At 49.3% G+C, this 17,370-nt stretch overlaps 3 protein-coding genes across 3 annotated transcripts; all 3 read right to left on the bottom strand.

The window, feature by feature from the left end:
- Positions 1-5,157: 5,157 nt before the first annotated feature.
- Positions 5,158-8,452, bottom strand: LOC138097124 (zinc finger and SCAN domain-containing protein 5B-like). The gene is given in 4 exon segments (XM_068993367.1): positions 5,158-5,804; positions 6,309-6,499; positions 7,597-7,790; positions 8,069-8,452. Coding segments are annotated over 4 exon segments (1,416 nt in total).
- A 2,329-nt stretch (positions 8,453-10,781) lies between these two features.
- On the bottom strand, positions 10,782-13,755 carry LOC138097125 (zinc finger and SCAN domain-containing protein 5B-like). The gene is made up of 4 exons (XM_068993368.1): positions 13,378-13,755; positions 12,882-13,088; positions 11,804-11,957; positions 10,782-11,428 (listed from the first exon to the last, which is right to left on the bottom strand). Exons 1-4 carry the CDS (start codon positions 13,753-13,755, stop codon positions 10,782-10,784), a joined length of 1,386 nt encoding a protein of 461 aa, XP_068849469.1.
- A 2,348-nt stretch (positions 13,756-16,103) lies between these two features.
- On the bottom strand, positions 16,104-16,442 carry LOC138097136 (protein FAM32A-like). The gene has a single exon (XM_068993379.1). The coding sequence runs from the start codon at positions 16,440-16,442 to the stop codon at positions 16,104-16,106; it is 339 nt and encodes a 112-aa protein (XP_068849480.1).
- Between the last annotated feature and the right edge of the window lie 928 nt (positions 16,443-17,370).

Here is a 17,370-nt window from a genome sequence, read left to right as displayed (position 1 = left end):
TCTTCCCTGGAAAATTCAATGGCCAGAAGACCCTGGTGGGCTACAGTCCATGGAATGGCAGAGTTGGACACAATTGAGCGACTAAACAGCCCTTTATAAATTCCGCATGTAGAGATCTCAGACGAGGTCAGAATCCTGTATGTTCTGTAGGGAATGTGCCACTTTGGGGGTTGCAGTCTGGCTTTTTGGTAAGTACAATTTGGTGTGGCACAGACACTGGTGGTTCTGATTAGGGGCTGTCTGGGACTATTCCAGGACCCGACAAAGAATGTACATTCTTTAACCATAGTGACTGAGGAATTTACTACCAAAATGTTGAGCACGTGCTTCTAGACGCCCATGACAAATTCACCCGTATGTAAAGGGATTTCCTCTCCCTTTCGTTAGCAACGTATTCACTTTTCTGAAGAACGGGGACAAAAGATAAATGAACAGGATTAGTTTCATTTTATTCCACCCTTCCATCTCTTCTACATTCCTCATCCCAAACCCCATACCATTCCCTCACGGGTACAATATCTCATATTGAATGGACATTAGTCCATCCATCATTCTTCTGACATCCACCTTTCCAGGAAGAAAAGGTTCAAATGTCTGAATGGCTCCCTAGATTTTGACTTCTGTAGTCTGGGACTATGTTGTTCTTTGCTGTACTTTCAAGAAATTTACAATGTGTGAGACTCCTCAAATGGATATTAACAGCAATGCCAGGTTTTATATTATTCGGTCAAGACAAGCCACCAGGAAAGGCTCTCAGTCATGATTCTTCTGGGGAAAAAAAATACAAGGAAGACTATTTAAACACTGAATTCCATGTAATGTAATGACGTTGGAAATATTCAGCAAAGATTGTCCACCCAAAACATTTCCTTGCTGTCACCAGGGTGTTTGTTAGCTCGAAGGAAGGGATGCATAAAAGGATCCAAGAGAATAAAGTTCCTCATCAGATGCTTGTTATGGTCATGAAACACGCAACGTGCAATTTTGCCTCTTTCTTAAAGTGTACAATCTTGTTCCACCACGTTCGTTCACAGTTTTGTGCAACTGTCAATTTTGTCTACTTCTAACTTTTTTCATCACCCCAAGAACAAAATGTGAATCATGAACAGTCCCTCCCCATTCTCTGCCCACCTTCCCCTTTACCCTTGGCAATCCATTCATCGACTTCTTGCATCTATGGGTTCAGTTCAGTTCAGTCGCTCAGTCGAGTCCGACACTTTGAGACCCTGTGAACCGCAGCACATCAGGCCTCCCTGTCCATTACTAACTCCTGGAGTTTACTCAAACTTTTGTCCATTGAGTCAGTGATGCCATCCAACCATCTCATCCTCTGTTGTCCCCTTCCCCTCCCGCTTTCAATCTTTCCCAGCATCAGGGTCTTTTCAAATGAGTCAGTTTTTTGCATCAGGTGGCCAAAGTATTGGAGTTTCAGCTTCAGCGTCAGTCCTTCCAATGAATATTCAGGACTGATTTCCTTTAGGATGGACTGGTTGGATCTACTTGCAGTTCAAAGGACACTCAAGAGTCTTCTCCAACACCACAGTTCAAAAGCATCAGCTTTCTGCCGCTCACCTTTTCTTAAGTCCAACTCTCACATCCATACATGACTACTGGAAAAACCATGGCTTTGACTAGATGGACGTTGGTTGGCAAAGTAATGTCTCTGTTTTATAATATGCTGTCTAGGTTGGTCATAACTTTTCTTCCCAGGAACAAGAGTCTTTTAATTTCATGGCTGCAGTCACCATCTGCAGTGATTTTGGAGCCACCCCCTGTCCCCAGAATAAATTCTCTCACTGTTTCCACTGTTTCCCCATCTATTTGCCATGAAGTGATGGATAGGACCGGATGCCATGATCTTAGTTTTCTGATTGTTGAGTTTTAAGCCAAGTTTGTCACTCTCCACTTTCACTTTCAAGAGACTCTGGTTCTTCTTCGCTTTCTGCCATAAGGGTGGTGTCATCTGCGTATCTGAGGGTATTGATATTACTCCTGGAAATCTTGATTCCAGCTTGTGTTTCATCCAGCCCAGCTTGTCTCATGATGTACTCTGCATTTAAGTTAAATAAGCAGGGTGACAATATACAGCCTTTACGTACTCCTTTCCCAATTTGGATTCAGTCTGTTGTTGCAAGTCCACCTCTAACTGTTGCTTCCTGACCTGCATACAGACTTCTCAGGAGGCAGTTCAAGAAGTCTGATATTTCTGTCTAAGAATTTTCCACAGTTTATTGTGATCCACACAGTCAAAGGCTTTGGCATAGTCAATAAAGCAGATGTTTCTCTGGAACTCTCTGCTTTTTCAATGATCTAATTGATGTTGGCAATTTGATCTCTGGTTCCTCTGCCTTTTCTAAATCCAGCTTGAACATCTGGAAGTTCATGGCTCATGTACTGTTGAAGACTGGCTTGGAGAATTTTGAGCATTACTTTGCTAGCATGTGAGATGAGTACAATTGTGCGGTGGTTTGAATATTCTTTGGCATTGCCTTTCTTTGGGATTGGAATGAAAACGGACCTTTTCCAGTCCCTGTGGCCACTGCTGAGTTTTCCAAATTTGCTGACATATTGAGTGCAACACTTTCACAGCATCATCTCTGAGGATTTGAAATAGCTCAATTCGAATACCATCCCCTCCACTAGCTTTGTTCATAGTGATTCTCCCTAAGGCCCACTTGACGTGACATTCCAGGATGTGTGGCTCTAGGTGAGTGATCACACCTTCGGGATTATCTGGGTCATGAAGATCTTTTTTCTATAGTTCTGTGTGTTCTTGCCCCCTCTTCTTAATATCTTCTGCTTCTGTTGGGTCCATACCATTTCTGTCCTTTATTGAGCCCATCCTTGCATGAAATGGAAGGCAGGCTCCTCTCCAGTCCGGGCACAGGCTTCTCACTGCAGTGGCCCCTCTTGTGTGGAGCCCAGGCTCTCCGGGCTCTGGGCTTCAGTAGTGGCGGCTCCCAGTCTGAGTGGTTGTGTCGCGTGGCCTTAGCTGCTCTGAGGACTGGGATCTTCTTGGGTCAGGGATGGAACTCCTGTCCTTTCATTGGCAGGCACAACCTTTACCATGGAGCCCCCGGGGAAGCCCTATTATTCATTTTTCTTAACTAATACTTAACTGCGTCTGTGTTTTGAAGTCTTATTCATATTTCATCATATTAATTTCTTGTGTTTATTCTTCGATAATGGTTCTAATACCCGTGTTTCTAAAGAGACCCAGTCTTTATATTCTATATTGCTTCTTTGAATTAGTTGCCTCCTACTTGGGCCTGTAAGTTAACATCCTTTTAAACAGGAGGAGGCAACAGAGGATGAGATGGTTGGGTGGCATCACCGACTCAACGGACACGAGTTTGAGCAAACTCCCAGGAGATAGTGAAGGACAGGGAAGCCTGGCATGCTGCAGTCCACGGAGTTGCAAAGTGAAAGAAAGTGAAGTGGCTCTTTGTCATCCCATGGACTGTAGGCCACCAGGTTCCTCCATCCATGGGCTTCTCCAGGCAAGAATACTGCAGTGGCTTGCCATGCCCTTCTCCAGGGGATCTCCCGACCCAGGGAGCAAACCCATGTCTCCTGCATTGGCAGGCGGATTCTTCACCACTGAGCCTCCCAGGAAACCATGAGAGAAGCTGCCACAATTCTGAGAACTGACCCGAGAAATGAAAACAAACGGACCCGGAACTGAAGGTTAACTGTATTTACAACAATCAAGCTGACACTGATCAGACCAGTGATGACCAGTTTCAAGATGATTGTCAGAGCTGACTGTGCTGTTTCTGCCTGTAGCCCCCTCCCTCCATCTGTAAAAGCTGTTGCTCACTAAGTGTCCGGGGTGGGAGGTGGGGGCAGTCAGCCATTGGACAGACGTCTGCCCTGCCCTCCACAGTAGTTGGAGAAGGACATGGCACCCCACTCCGGGACTCTTGCCTGGAAAATGCCATGGACGGAGGAGCTTGGCAGGCTACAGTCCACGGGGTCGCAAAGAGTTGGACATGACTGAGCGACTTCCCTTTCACTTTCAACAGTTGCTGGCGTCCAGAATAACGCTGGATCTCCTTTCCCCCAACCTGGGCTCTGTACTGGCTTTTGAGTGGCGAGCAGCCAGACGCCAATATCTATTAAAATATCAGCCTTGAGTTTGCTGCCCCCAACAAATTGCCAGGCTAATTAATAGAAGAAAACGCTGGTTCCTTGAAAAAAAAAAATACTTTATTATCTCCATTCTGCTCCAAATGACCTGTCTTCGTTTCTACTGGAGGAGAGCCAGGTGGGATGAAAGAGTGCTACCTTGAAGAATCTTTTCAAGCCGAGACACCCTGGACTCTCAGTGTTCCAATGGGCGTTAATCTTACATCACCTAACTGTCCATAATCCCAAGAGAATGCAGTCACTTTAAATGCTCGAGTGGGTGCTCAGGCGCTTCAGGCGAGTCCGACTCTTTGCAGCCCAGCAGACCATAGCCCGCCAGGCTCCTCTGTCCGTGGGACTCTCCAGGCAAGAATACTGGAGTGGATTGCCATTCCCTTCTCCAGGGCATCTTCTTGATCAAGGGATCCAACTTGGGTCTTCTGTGCTGCAGGCAGATTCTTGACCCCTGAGCCACTGGGGAAGCCTTACAGAGGGCAGGTATCTCCACAAAATAATGGGCATGTACCAAACCGCAGCTATCATCTACTCCATATAAAAAAATCTTGGAAGGGGAAATACAGAGGACACTTCTTTGACAGAAGTGTCTTTGTTTATTTGAAATTTAGATTTCACTGGTGAGCCTGTATTTCATCTGGACACTCTGCTAGGAGCATCCTATTATACAATTAAATCTTTCCTAATGGGGGGACATTCAGCAGTGACCTCAGTTTCACAAAGAAGTACTGAAAACTAATGATACCTGCATTCACTGAAAGAAGAACACCACAAAGCCAAAACTTATCACAAAAACACAGGCTACACTAAAGCAGAAAACAAAATCTGAAGGGAAAGGTAAGTCATCACTCAAAGATGCGCCTAGTTCATGTGAATGGAACCCCATTGGGTTCCAGTATGATCCTGAGTTCTTCACATGTCACCCTTTCATTGTATCACCTGAGTGACAAATAATCCCGAATTTCCTTCTAGGAGCAGAAGGCACTTGGACCTGATGGTGGGGTCTTGGGTGAATCATTTGGAATGGATTTTCTGGTGGCGTTTGAAAGTCCCCAGCTGACGGAAGGCACTGTGACACTCGGGGCACACATAGGGCCTGACCCCAGAGTGGGTGCGTCGGTGAACGTTGAGGTTCCCTAGGTGGCTGAAGGCTCTGTCACACTGCTCACAGCGGAAAGGCTTCTCCTGGGTGTGGGTCCTCTTGTGAGCACGCAGCGTGGAGTCGTGGGTGAACTTCTTGAGGCAGAGATCACAGCTGTAGGGCTTCTCGCCAGTGTGGATCCGCTCGTGAACCCGCAGGTCCGAAGGCTGCATGAACCCTTTGGCACAGATATCGCATTGAAAGGGCCTCTCTCCTGTGTGTGTCCTCTGGTGCAGGGTAAGCTGAGATTGATAAGGAAAGCTCTTTTTGCACACCCTGCATTCACAGGGTGCCCGACCCGGGCTTTCTGCTCCCTCAGGAACACTGGTGGGTCCCACGGTGCCAGATGAACGGACGGAATGGGACCCAAGCTGTCCTGAGAGCTCTCCTTGGTCCAAACACGTGGCTGCATCTGGATGCTCGTCTTGCCAAGTGGGGCTGCTGTCCCGTTTCCTTAGGACATGTCCGCGATTCTTCAGAGGACCTCGTCTGGATCCACTCGTAGTGGAAACGTCTCCCTCTGGAACACAAGAGGAAAGGGTTCAGGAGCCACATTTTATCATTACAACTTTTTTAAAATATAAATCTATTTTTTTTTAATTGGAGGTTAATGACTTTACAATATTGTATTGGTTTCACCATACATCAACATGAAGTCTGCCACAGCTATACTCATGTTCCCCACCGGGAGCCACATTTTAAACATCAATTCCTTCTTCAGGATTTTCCTGTCTCCCTACACTCCCAGAATCCGCTGAACGAGATTCAGCGCCGCATTCAACAAGGAGCATCTCCTGTGCTGCCCGCCTCACTGGGACCCTGATGTTGGCTGAGAAGTTCCCATCACGCGACCCAGCTAAGAGCTCGGACTGTGCGACTCTGGGACGCTGATGATGGAGAAGCTTGGCACTGGATAATGGTCTCCACCCCACCCATCCACGGATGGTGATGCGGGCTGCCCGGTCCCTTGTCACCATGGGCAGGAGCCGCTAAACTGCTGAATTCCACGGTTTTGAATACTCACCGGGACCCTTCAGAAGTTCAGGCTCTTGAGAGTGAAGGGTTTTTGTCTCTCCCCTGTCTTCCAGCAGGTCCTTCTCCAAGTTCTCCCTGGGCGTCTGACCCTCCAGCTCACCTGTTTCAGGAACAGTCTCTGGCGAGAGAGCTCTCTGGTCCTGACAAGGGACAAACAAGCAGAGTCAGTAACCCAGCTACCTTAGTCCGTGGAAGACTGGTTCCTGTTTTCCCATCTGCCTCGTATCTTGATCTAGGACTCCACCTTTCTTAATGTCATTTTAGGGGATATGCCCTGACTTCTTCCGGTCCACCCCATCACCCTGATTGATAATCATCTCCTGATACTCGAGACTGTCCTGGATCTATACAGACTGCATCTTGCAATCAAATCAGGACATCACAGTTGGCACTCTGACTTCTCTATGCATAGGTCTCTCCAAATCATGCCCACTTCTGCCTGCCCCTGGCTCTGGAGGGAAAGAACTCTAGGTCCAGCTCTCTTGACTCCGTCATTGTTGGAGACTTTGCCTGGATTCATCTTTGTGATGGTGGTTACCCGGTACATAGGAAGAAGATGACTAGTACTCTTGGTCTCTACTCCATGCAAGTCAATAGCATCCCTGCCCATACCCAACCTTATTTGAACAAATCAACTGTCTTCCATTCATTCTTCAATGTCTGAAAGTGAAAGTGTTAGTTGCTCAGTTGTGTCTGACTCTTTGCAACCCCATGGACTATAGCCACCAGATTCCTCTGTTCATGAGATTCTCCAGGCAAGAACACTAGAGTGGGTGGCCATTCCCTTCTCCAGGGGATCTTCCTGACCCAGGGATCAAACCCAGGTCTCCTGCATTGTTGGCAGATTCTTCACCATCTGAGCCACCAGGGAAGCCCAGTGTCTACTGGGGGGCAAAATGAGTCCAATTTGGAGTCACTCCTTCAGTTGCAAGGAATGATCACATTCTGAAATATAACGTGCCCCTGGGGGAAGGGGCCGTGGCCAAATCAGCTGTCAGTGCATTCACCTGTAGCAAACTGAACCTAGCATCATGTCAGGAAGACAGGACCTTCTCCCCACACCTAAGACTAGAAGCTTTCGTGGCAGAGGGACAAAGATGGATTATCTTCATTCTCACACTGACTAGAAAAAATGCCTAGGAGCTGAATGCATGCACAGGAATTCCTGGAAGCAATGGGTCCATTCCTATCCTTTGCCAAATCTCCCCATTACTCCAGCAGCCACACCCGCCTGACTCTCTTTTACCTGCTTCCACTCTCTCGCCGGCTCCCTAGACAGGTCCGCGGCTCCTGGCAGATTCTGCAGCTCTTGGCTTCCCTCCTGGCCATCCTCTGGAGGTACGACCCTCACGGGGGCTTGGGGCTCCCCACACGGGTCGCTCTCATCATCCATGTCGCCGGCCTTGGCTTCAGCCGTCTCAGTATCGGGATCGCGCACGAGATAACTCTGCCCTTGTATGCAGAGTATGGTCTGTGAGCGGAGAAATCAGTCAAGATCAGTCTCTGTAAGACCTGGAATGTAGCTTTCGGGCATCCAATGGCATTGACAATAGACGCTCACATTTGGTGTGAACGATCTACGTCCTTCGAGTTGAGACAGCCAAGAATATGTCCCAAATTGCCCACGTGTGAACTTCTCTCACCTGCGTGGGAGTCACTGACAGAGCCCAGCCCTCAGGTCCTAGCTTGTGATCCCTGCAGCCTGCAGCTGTCTGCTCGCCCCACACCCATCCCTGAGGTCCTACTCACCCATTTCTTGGGTCTCTGCTTGTTTCTCAGCACGTCCTCCAGGTCCTTGCAACTCTGCACCCCACTCTCTTTGAGCAGGACCTGGCACTCCAGGGGCACGCAGACCATGAACTGCTCCAGCACCAGCCTGTCCATCATCTGCTCCTTGGTGTGAAGGTCCGGCCTCAGCCACAGATGGCAGAGTTCACGGAGTCTCCTCAGGTCCTCAATGGGGTCAGATTCCTCCGAGCTGCTAAAGGTTCTGAACCGGACGTGCCAGGTTTCCTGGTCACACTCTGAGTTTTCCATGAGTGTGTCTTGGGGTGGCACGGATGCTGGTGACTCTGCCCCAGGGCTGTCTGTGATGTGTCCACAACCCTGAAAAATTGTCTGGTCCTCAGCCATATGGATGGAGGACATTTCCAGTAGGACTCTGAGCAAATGCTTCTAGAAGTGGGTGCCCAGTTGACGCCTATGGAAATGGATTTCCTCTGCTTTTCCTCAGCACTAAAGTCACTGTTTAGCAGTCTAGGGAGAAAAAAAAAAAAAGAAACAAACGGGTTTCATTTTGTTCCACCCTTCCATCTCCCCTACATCCCAGTACTGGACACCATTGCCCGACTCATTCAATATTTCATAAAACTGTCTGGTCAGAAATGACCATAAGGCTTCCTCGGTGGTCCAGTGGCTAAGAATCTGCCTGCCAATGCAGAGGGACATGGGTTTGATCCCTGATATGGGAAGATACCACCTGCCTCTGAGCCCGTGCTCCACAACTCTTGAGCCTGAGAGGGGCAACTACTGAACCCAAGCTCTAGACTCCCGGCTCTGCCATGGGAGAAGCTGCTCCAATGAGAAGCCCATGGCCCTCAGCTAGAGAGTAGTCCCCACCAGCTACGACCAGAGAAAGCCCTCACAGCAAAGAAGACCCAGCCCAGCCAAAATGAAGGAATTAAAAAAAATTTTAAAGTAATAATAAATATATGTGTAGTTTCTAAATGGCGATAGGGTCACCGCTCAGAAACCCTTGAAGAAAACGAGCCACCTCACAGCACCACGTGTGGAAACATTCTCCTCCCCTCACAGAAGAGCTCGATTAACCCTTGTTCATGTGGGGTTAGAGGAAGATCTCCTGTCACAAGTCTCCCAGCTAATGCAAGATGAGCAGAATGCCAGACCTTTCTGAAACCCACCCACGTGTCCTCATTTCTAAGCCTTCTCCTTGGACGTGCCCACTCATCACTTACCCCTGCGAGGATTCTTGCCTTCAGCCTCCTCAGGTCAGGGACTGGCTCTCAAAGTGTGTCTGGAGCCGAAATGTCCGTATTTATAGAGAGTTGGGTGAAACTGCAGGGGTTTCTGGCCATAACCTCATCATCCCAGTGATTGGATAAAGGGCATGGAAAGAACCACTTTGGATAATCTGGGTAGATTCAGTTTCCTGTGGAGACTCCAACAGGAAGAACCATTAGAGAGGCCACCATATTGGTTTGGTAGTAAATGTTCTCGTATGTATTTTATTTATTTTAGACTTCATGGATGGCATTTCTTGGGGAAACAGATTGATTTTCCTGATCTAATGAATTTTTTCTCTCTGCTTGGAAACAGTGAGGCAGTCCAATAATTGTAATCCGATGGTTGTAATCAAATTGAGTTACCTAATCTTGTTTCTTTTCTCATGAAATAAGTCATCAGAGACTTTTATCTAAAATCAGCTGATGAGATCAAGTGTAAGAAGCCATTTCAGAGGCATCACAGAAACCAGAGGTTGTACACCACTAGGGAAAAAGAAGGCAATGGCATCCCACTCCAGTGCTCTTGCCTGGAAAATCCCATGGGCGGAGGAGCCTGGTGGGCTGCAGTCCATGGGGTCGCTAAGAGGAGGACACGACTGAGCAACTTCACTTTCACTTTTCACTTTCATGCATTGGAGAAGGAATCGGCAACCCATTCCAGCGTTCTTGCCTGGAGAATCCCAGGGACGGGGGAGCCTGGTGGGCTGCCGTCTTCGGGGTCACACAGAGTCAGACACGACTGAAGTGACTTAGCAGCAGTAGCAGCAGCAGGGGAAAAGAATGTCACTTATCAATTTAAGAAGCCTTCTTTTTCTAAATGCCTAAGAAGCAGTATCCAAACTAGTACAAAGGGAACATATCTCAACATAATGGCCACACAGACAAAACCACAGCTATCACCTACTCTGTGTAGCAAAGTCTTAGAAGAGAAAAGACACAGCTCTTTGATAGAAATGTATTTGTTTATTTGAAATTTAACTTTCACTGGTGATCCTGTATTTAATCTAGCCGTCCTGCTAGGAGCATCCTATTTTACAAGGAAATCAGGCCTGATAAGAAGGCAGTCGGCAGTAGCCTCACTCTGATGATGAGGTACTGATAACCAGTGAGACACAGCTTCAAGGGAAGAACAAGAACACAAAGCAAAAACGTGTAAGAAAACCATAGTCTAACATCATAAGGCAATTATCCTCCAATTGAAAATAAACATATGAAAAGGAAAAGTATAGTCTATAGCAAAGTAGAAAACAAAATCCAAAGGGAAAAATAAGTCATCATTCAAATATCTTATTTCACGTGAATGGAACACCACTGGGTTACAGTATCTTCCGAAGCTCTTTGCTGGTCATCCACACTTTGTATCACACAGGTGGCAAACATTCTAAATTTTCTCATTAACACAGAAAAGACCTGGCGCTGAGGGCAGGGTCCTGAGCCAGTCATTTGGAATGGATTTTCTGGTGGCGTGCCAAAGCGCCCAGCTGACGGAAGGCACGGTGACACTCGGGGCACACGTACGGCTTGACCCCAGAGTGGGTGCGTTGGTGAACATTGAGGTTCCCTCGGCGGCTGAAGGCTCTGTCACACTGCTCACAGCGGAAAGGCTTCTCCTGGGTGTGGGTCCTCTTGTGAGTGCGCAGCGTGGAGTAGTGGGTGAACTTCTTGAGGCAGAGATCACAGCTGTAGGGCTTCTCACCAGTGTGGATCCGCTCGTGAACCCGCAGGTCCGAAGGCTGCATGAACCCTTTGGCACAGATGTCGCATTGAAAGGGCCTCTCTCCTGTGTGTGTCCTCTGGTGCAGGGTAAGCTGAGATTGATAAGGAAAGCTCTTTTTGCACACCCTGCATTCACAGGGTGCCCGACCCGGGGTTTCTGCTCCCTCAGGAACACTGGTGGGTCCCACGGTGCCAGATGAACCAACGGAATGGGACCCAAGCTGTCCTGAGAGCTCTCCTTGGTCCAAACACGTGGCTGCTTGTTGACGCACGTCTTGGCAAGTGGGGCTGCTGTCCCGTTTCCTTAGGACGTGTCTGCGATTCTTCAGAGGACCTCGTCTGGATCCACTCGTAGTGGAAACGTCTCCCTCTGGAACACAAGAGGAAAGGGTTCAGGAGCCACATTTGAAGTATCACTTCCTTCCTGGGGACTCTCCCCTCTCTCTCTGCCCTCCCAGAATCTGCTGAAAGAAGAGATTCAGCACCATATTTATCAAGGAGCATTTTCCATGGTGCCAGCCTCACTGGAACCATCCCTAATCTTGGCCACACACTTCCCATCAACCAAACTACCTGAGTCTCGCTGATGAAACACTCTGGAACATTGATGACGGAGAAGGTTGGCACAGGAGAACCAACTCCTATCCGGCCCCAACACCAAGGGATGGAAATGCTGGGTACCCCTTCCTGGACATCAGTGGAAGCAGTCATTACCTCCTGTGGTCTCCAAGTGTTTAATACTCACCACGATCCTGCAGAAGTTCAGGCTCTTGAGACGGAAGGGTTCTTGTCACTCCTGTGTCTTCCAGCAGGTCCTTCTCCAAGTTCTCCTTGGAGGGCATCTGACCCTCCAGTTCACCTGTTTCAGGAATGGTCTCTGGCGGGAGAGCTTTCTGGCCCTGACAAGGGGCAACCAAGCAGAGTCAATCCCACTGCCTTAGCCCATGGCAAGCTCTGTCTCCTCTTTCCCCACCCCCCTAGTACCCTGATCTAAGACTCCAGCTTTCTGAATATCAGTTTGGGGGATGTGCCCTGACTGCTTCCCATCACCCTGACTGGCAGTCCTCTCCTGATTCCCATGACTGTCCTTGATCTATACCGACCACCTCTGGCAATCAAGTCCAGATTTCACAGCTGGCACTGCCAACTGTCTTGCACATATGTCTCCACCTCATCTCAAATCCTCCCTGCCCCTGACTCTGCAAGCAGAGGACTCTGGCTCTAGGGCTCCTGACTTCACCACTTGTTGATACGTTGCCTGGATTTGTCCTCCTCATGGAGGGTGGCCTGGGGCATAATCAGATGATATGCAGTATAGCTGGTCTCTATTCATGAGAAATCAGTAGCATCTCCTCCCCCGATTCACACTGCAAAAAATCCACTCTCTCCAGACATACTCCAAAACCTTCTGGGGCGGGGCGGGAATGACTCCAACTGGGAATTTTTTATTCAATTCAATATTCAATTCAATTTACAATATTCCCCAATAGTAAGTGCCTCTGATGAAATCCATCATGGGTAAAACAGCTGTGAGTGCATTTATCCCTGACGAACTGACCCAGCACCATCCCGTGGAAACAGGACTCCTCTGTCCTCGTGCTTATGGCCACAAGCTTCCATGGTGAAGCACTAGGAAAGATGGGTGAGTCTTCATTCTCACACTGGCTGGAAAATGGCTGGGCATGGAATGCAACCATGGGAATTCCTGGACACAGTGGGTCCATTCTTGTCCTTTGCCAAGTTCTCCCAATTACTTTCGCAGCCACGCCCACCAGAGCCTCTTCTACCTGCTCCCAGACTGCAGGTCAGGACATCACACTCACCTGCACCCTCGACAGGTCCTTGGCTCCTGGCAGATGCTGCCCGTCTTGGCTTTCCTGCTGGCCCTCGTCTGGAGGGACGACACTGACTGTAGACTGGGGCTCCCTGGCTCCGTCTCCCTCATCGTGCCCCTCACTGACCTCAAATCCTAACATCTCAACATCCGAGACTGGCATCAAAAAATCCTCCCCTTGGACACGGACTATAGTCTGTGAGAAAAAATTCGAATAGGATCAGTCTCCCTTCACAGGATCCAAAAAGGCATTCACTGCGTATCCCAGCCTAGGAGCCCACCTCCTGGGAATGACATTTGAAAGAGCAACACCCTCAAAGTGAGGACCGACAGAAACGTCTCCCGTGACGCCACAGGCAAGCGCTCACCCCTGTGGGAAGCACTGATTTCGAGCCAAGCCCTCCGGTCCTTCTGCTTCATCTCCCAGCTCGCAGCCCATCTTCCCACCGTTCCCTCTCTCACAGGGTCCCTAGGGTCCTACTCACCCACTTCTTCAGTTTCTGCTTATTTCTCAGCACCTCCTCCAGATCCTTACAAGTCTCCGCACCACTCCTTCTGACTAAGACCTGGATCTCCGGCGGCATGCACATCACGAACTGCTCCAGCACCAGCCTGTCCACCATCTGCTCCTTGGTGTGAAGGTCCGGCCTCAGCCACAGACCGCAGAGTTCACGGAGCCTCCTCAGAGCCTTGATCGGGTCGGATTCCTCCGAGCTGCTAAACCTTCTGAAGCGGATGCGCAACTCTTCAAGGGCGGACTCGGGCTTTTCCCTTCCGGTGTCCTGGCGTGGCGCAGACGCTGGAGACTCTGCTCCGGGGCTGTTCGCGAGGGGGCCACGACCCGCTCTCTGGTTCTCAGCCATACTGACTGCAGAGTTTTCAGTAGGACTCTGGACAATGCTTCTAGAAGTGGGTGCCCAACTGACCCCGAAAGACAGGACCTTCCTCTTGCTTTTCCTCAGTAGTAGATTCAGTATTGAGAAGTATGGCGGCAAAAAAGAGAGAGAGAAAAAAAGAATGCTGCCAATTAGTTTTATTTTCATCCACCCTACCATCCCTCAGCCCAATACTGGGCATTAGTCCCCCTTCAGTATTTCATACCAGGGACAAGAATCCATTCTATTCTTCCGACATCCATCTTAGAGTATAACAAGAAACGGCGTAGTCAAAAATGTCCCCAGGGCAGTGCTTAAAAGCCCTTGTTGAAAAAATGAACCACACCACAGGACCCCGTGGAGTGCGGAAACACCCTCATTCCCAGAGGAGTTCCACGAATGAACCACGGTTTATGAGTGGCCGGAGGGCGGCCGGTGGATTTCACACGGTCTCTGAGCGAATGCAAGGTGAACAGAGAGCCAGGACTTCGTGAAACCCACTTCCACGTGCCCTGACTTTCTAGCCTTCTCTTTAGACAGTCCCCATCAATTACCTCCTTGAAGCCTTCTCGCCTTGGTCCTCCTCAGCTGGGGACTTGACTCAAACTCTGCAGGCGGAGAAACGTCTCCCTGGAGAGCCGGGGGCAACGCCGGACTCCTCGGCCTCTGGCCCAATCAGCGCACGGATTGCGTAAGGGCGGGGCCAACACCATAGACAATCCCACTTTCCTTGATGACCAGGGATTCGCTTGCCCTTGGAAACTCGCTCAGGAGAAACCACGATGTTCTAAAGAGGCCTCCACAGTGGTTGAGTGATCCATTCTGTGTATTTTTGCTTGGTTTTGTTTTCGGCCAAGCAGGGAGGCGCGTTGGATCTCAGGTTCCGGACCGCGGAAGGAAACCACGCCGCCCGCAGCGGAAGCGCCGAGTCTCAACCGCTGGACCGCTAGGGAAATGCCTCGGTTTCTTTTTGGATTTTATTTATTGGCACTTTGGGGATGGTTCTGGGGTGAACGGATTGGTTTTAATGATCTCGTGAATTTTTTGTCTCACTGCCAGGAGGGTTTGACAGAGTCAGGGACATGATGGTGGGAGCCAGATCGGTTTGACTCCTCTCTGTTCTTGTGAGAGAAGTCTTAAAAGGGTTTTCTAAAATCAGCCGATGAGCCAAGGTGTGAGAAGAACCGACTTCTAAGTAGCCTTTTTGAAGACTAGAAGTTGTCCACCAATAGGAAAGAAGAATGACACCTATCACTTTCAGAAGCCTTCCTTTCTCTAAACACCTCGGGAAGAAATACCCGAACAAGTATGGAGTGAGTGAATCTCTCTCAGCATAATAACAGCCATGTAGGCAAAACCAGGGCTATCACCTATTCCATGTAGAAAAGTCTTAGAAAATACGCAGAGCACTCTTTGACAGAAATGTGTTTATTTGAAATTGAAATTCCACCGGAGAGCCTGGCCTCTGTGCCAGGAGCGTGCAGGTTTACAGTGAAGTCCCGCCTAACAGGAAGGCGGTCAACAGTAGGCTCAGTTTCGTGATGAAGTACGGGCAACTAATGAGACGTGCTTTCAAGAGAAGAACAAAACAAAGCAAAAACCTTACTGAAACAGGCTACACTAAAGTGGAAAACAACATCCGAAGGGAACCATAAGCCATCACTCAAATATCCCCCTCACTCACTGAATGGAACCCCCCTGGAGCCAACATCCTCCAGAACTGTTCACGTCATCCACCCTTCGTGTTACAGAAGTGAGAAGTCATTGTGAAATTCCTTCTTGGAGCAGAAAGGACTTGGACCCGAGGGCAGGGTCCTGGGCCAATCGTTCGGAATGGGTTTCCTCTGGGGAGGACAGAAGCCAGGGAGCGGAAGGTCGGTGACACTCGGGCACAGTAGGGCTCGAGTCAGAGTGTGAACATGGAGGGTCCCACTGTGGTTGAAAGCTTTGTCACAGTGCTCAGAGCAGAAAGGCTTCTCTTGGGTGTGGGTCCTCTGGTGAGCAAGCAGTGTGGAGTCCTGGGTGAACTTCTTGGGGCAGAGATCACAGCCTAGGGCTTCTCGTCCTCGTGGGTCTCCTGGTGAACACACAGGGCCAGAGGCTGCATGAACCATTGGACATGGATGTTGCTTTTTTTTTTTTTTTTAAATTTAGAGTTAAAGAGCCATCTCTTTTTAATGCAGTTCCAGAGTAAGGGCACATTACTTTAATAAGCACGGGCTCAGCAGAAGGCTCAAGAGGATGTGTGTAAAAGAATGTTTCCAAAGGCTCCAGAGGTGAGCCCAACCCTGCTTCCTGCTTCCCCTGGACAATAGTCCGTCTCCTGGGTGGGGCAGCTACTTGGTCCAGCTGACTTTGGGGATGTCATAGTGCTCCGTGAGCGTGTCCAGGTGTCTGTTGAAGTCCTCCACTCTCTGCTTGTGGGTTGTGGATGCTTTCTTCAGGACCCTCTCCATCTGTCGCGTCTCCTGCACCTTCTCAAAGGCCACCTGGGCTGGGGTCCGCTTGTCAAGGTGGCGCCTCAGCTCCTCCTCCTGGTTCTCCTGGATTTTTCCCATCATTTGCAGGAGTTTTGCCTTGTCTCTGTCCTTTTTCTTCTTCCGCTTGGTCACGCCAAGCTCTGGGACTCCTTTCAGCTTCAGGGGTCCCTTTTGGACCTGCTCATAGGCGTCCATGCTGCCCATCTTCGGATTCGGATTTCTAAATGGACAAAAGTGGGGGGTCCGTTTTCTCAAATGGAAATTGAGACAGTATCGTTCTCTACTGTAGATCCGGGAGGTTCTCTCTGTGCAGGTTAACACAAATGAATGCAGACGAACATCTCTGCTTAGCCCAGGGGGCCGAGGTTCAGAAAGCCTCGTGGAATAATTGCACCACACCACACCATGGAGGGTGGCAACACTCCCCCCCCTCACAGAGAGCTCCGGCTCAGCCATGGTTAATACGGAGTTTAAGGGAGACCCACTGCTTTCACAAGGTCTTTGAGCTGATGCAAGGTGAGTAGAAAACCCAGCCTTCCGAAACCCCCCACCTCCTTCTGTACTGATTCCCAAACCTTCTCCTTAGACGTTCTCACTCATCACTTACCTCCTTTGAGCCCTCTTGCCGTCAGCTTCCTCAAGTCGGTGACTGGCTATCAGAGTGTGTTGGGGGCTGAAACGTCTCTATTTATAGACAGCCAGGGGAAATGGCAAGGGTCCCTGCTTGTTACCCCATCAGCACAGTGATTGTGTAAGGGTGAGTCAACCCATTCATATGACCTCATTCTAGATAATCCAATTTATCCATGGATCCAGTTTCACACGAACACTGAACCAGGAAAAAACACAATTTATCAAAGAGGCCTCCATGGTGGTTTTGTGGGAGACTTCTCTGATAGCTCAGTTGGTAAAGAGTCTGCCTGCAGTGCAGGAGACGCTGGTGTCATTCCTGGGTCAGGAAGATGCGCTGGAGAAGAGACAGGCTACCCACTCCAGTGTTCTTGGGCTTGCCTTGAGGCTCAGCTGGGAAAGAGGTAATGTGGGAGTCTTTCAGTCAAGTCCGACCCTTTGTGACCCCGTGGAGATACATTCCATGGAATTCTCCAGGCCAGAAGACTGGAGT

Source organism: Capricornis sumatraensis, chromosome 20, assembly GCF_032405125.1.
Source record: "Capricornis sumatraensis isolate serow.1 chromosome 20, serow.2, whole genome shotgun sequence".
In the NCBI taxonomy this organism is placed as follows: domain Eukaryota; kingdom Metazoa; phylum Chordata; class Mammalia; order Artiodactyla; family Bovidae; genus Capricornis; species Capricornis sumatraensis.
Note: the sequence above shows the minus strand (reverse complement) of the source record. Positions and strands in the feature narration are given on the sequence as shown.

Bases quoted from the DNA above. Each gene is read 5' to 3' on its own strand.
- LOC138097125 (XM_068993368.1), bottom strand. From the start codon at position 13,755: ATGGCTGAGAACCAGAGAGCGGGTCGTGGCCCCCTCGCGAACAGCCCC. The intron at 13,089-13,377 runs GTGAGTAGGACC...TTTTTCTCACAG, and splicing joins AGCAGAAACTGAAGAAGTGG to ACTATAGTCCGTGTCCAAGG. The intron at 11,958-12,881 runs GTGAGTGTGATG...GCCCCTTGTCAG, and splicing joins AGGACCTGTCGAGGGTGCAG to GGCCAGAAAGCTCTCCCGCC.
- LOC138097136 (XM_068993379.1), bottom strand. From the start codon at position 16,442: ATGGACGCCTATGAGCAGGTCCAAAAGGGACCCCTGAAGCTGAAAGGA.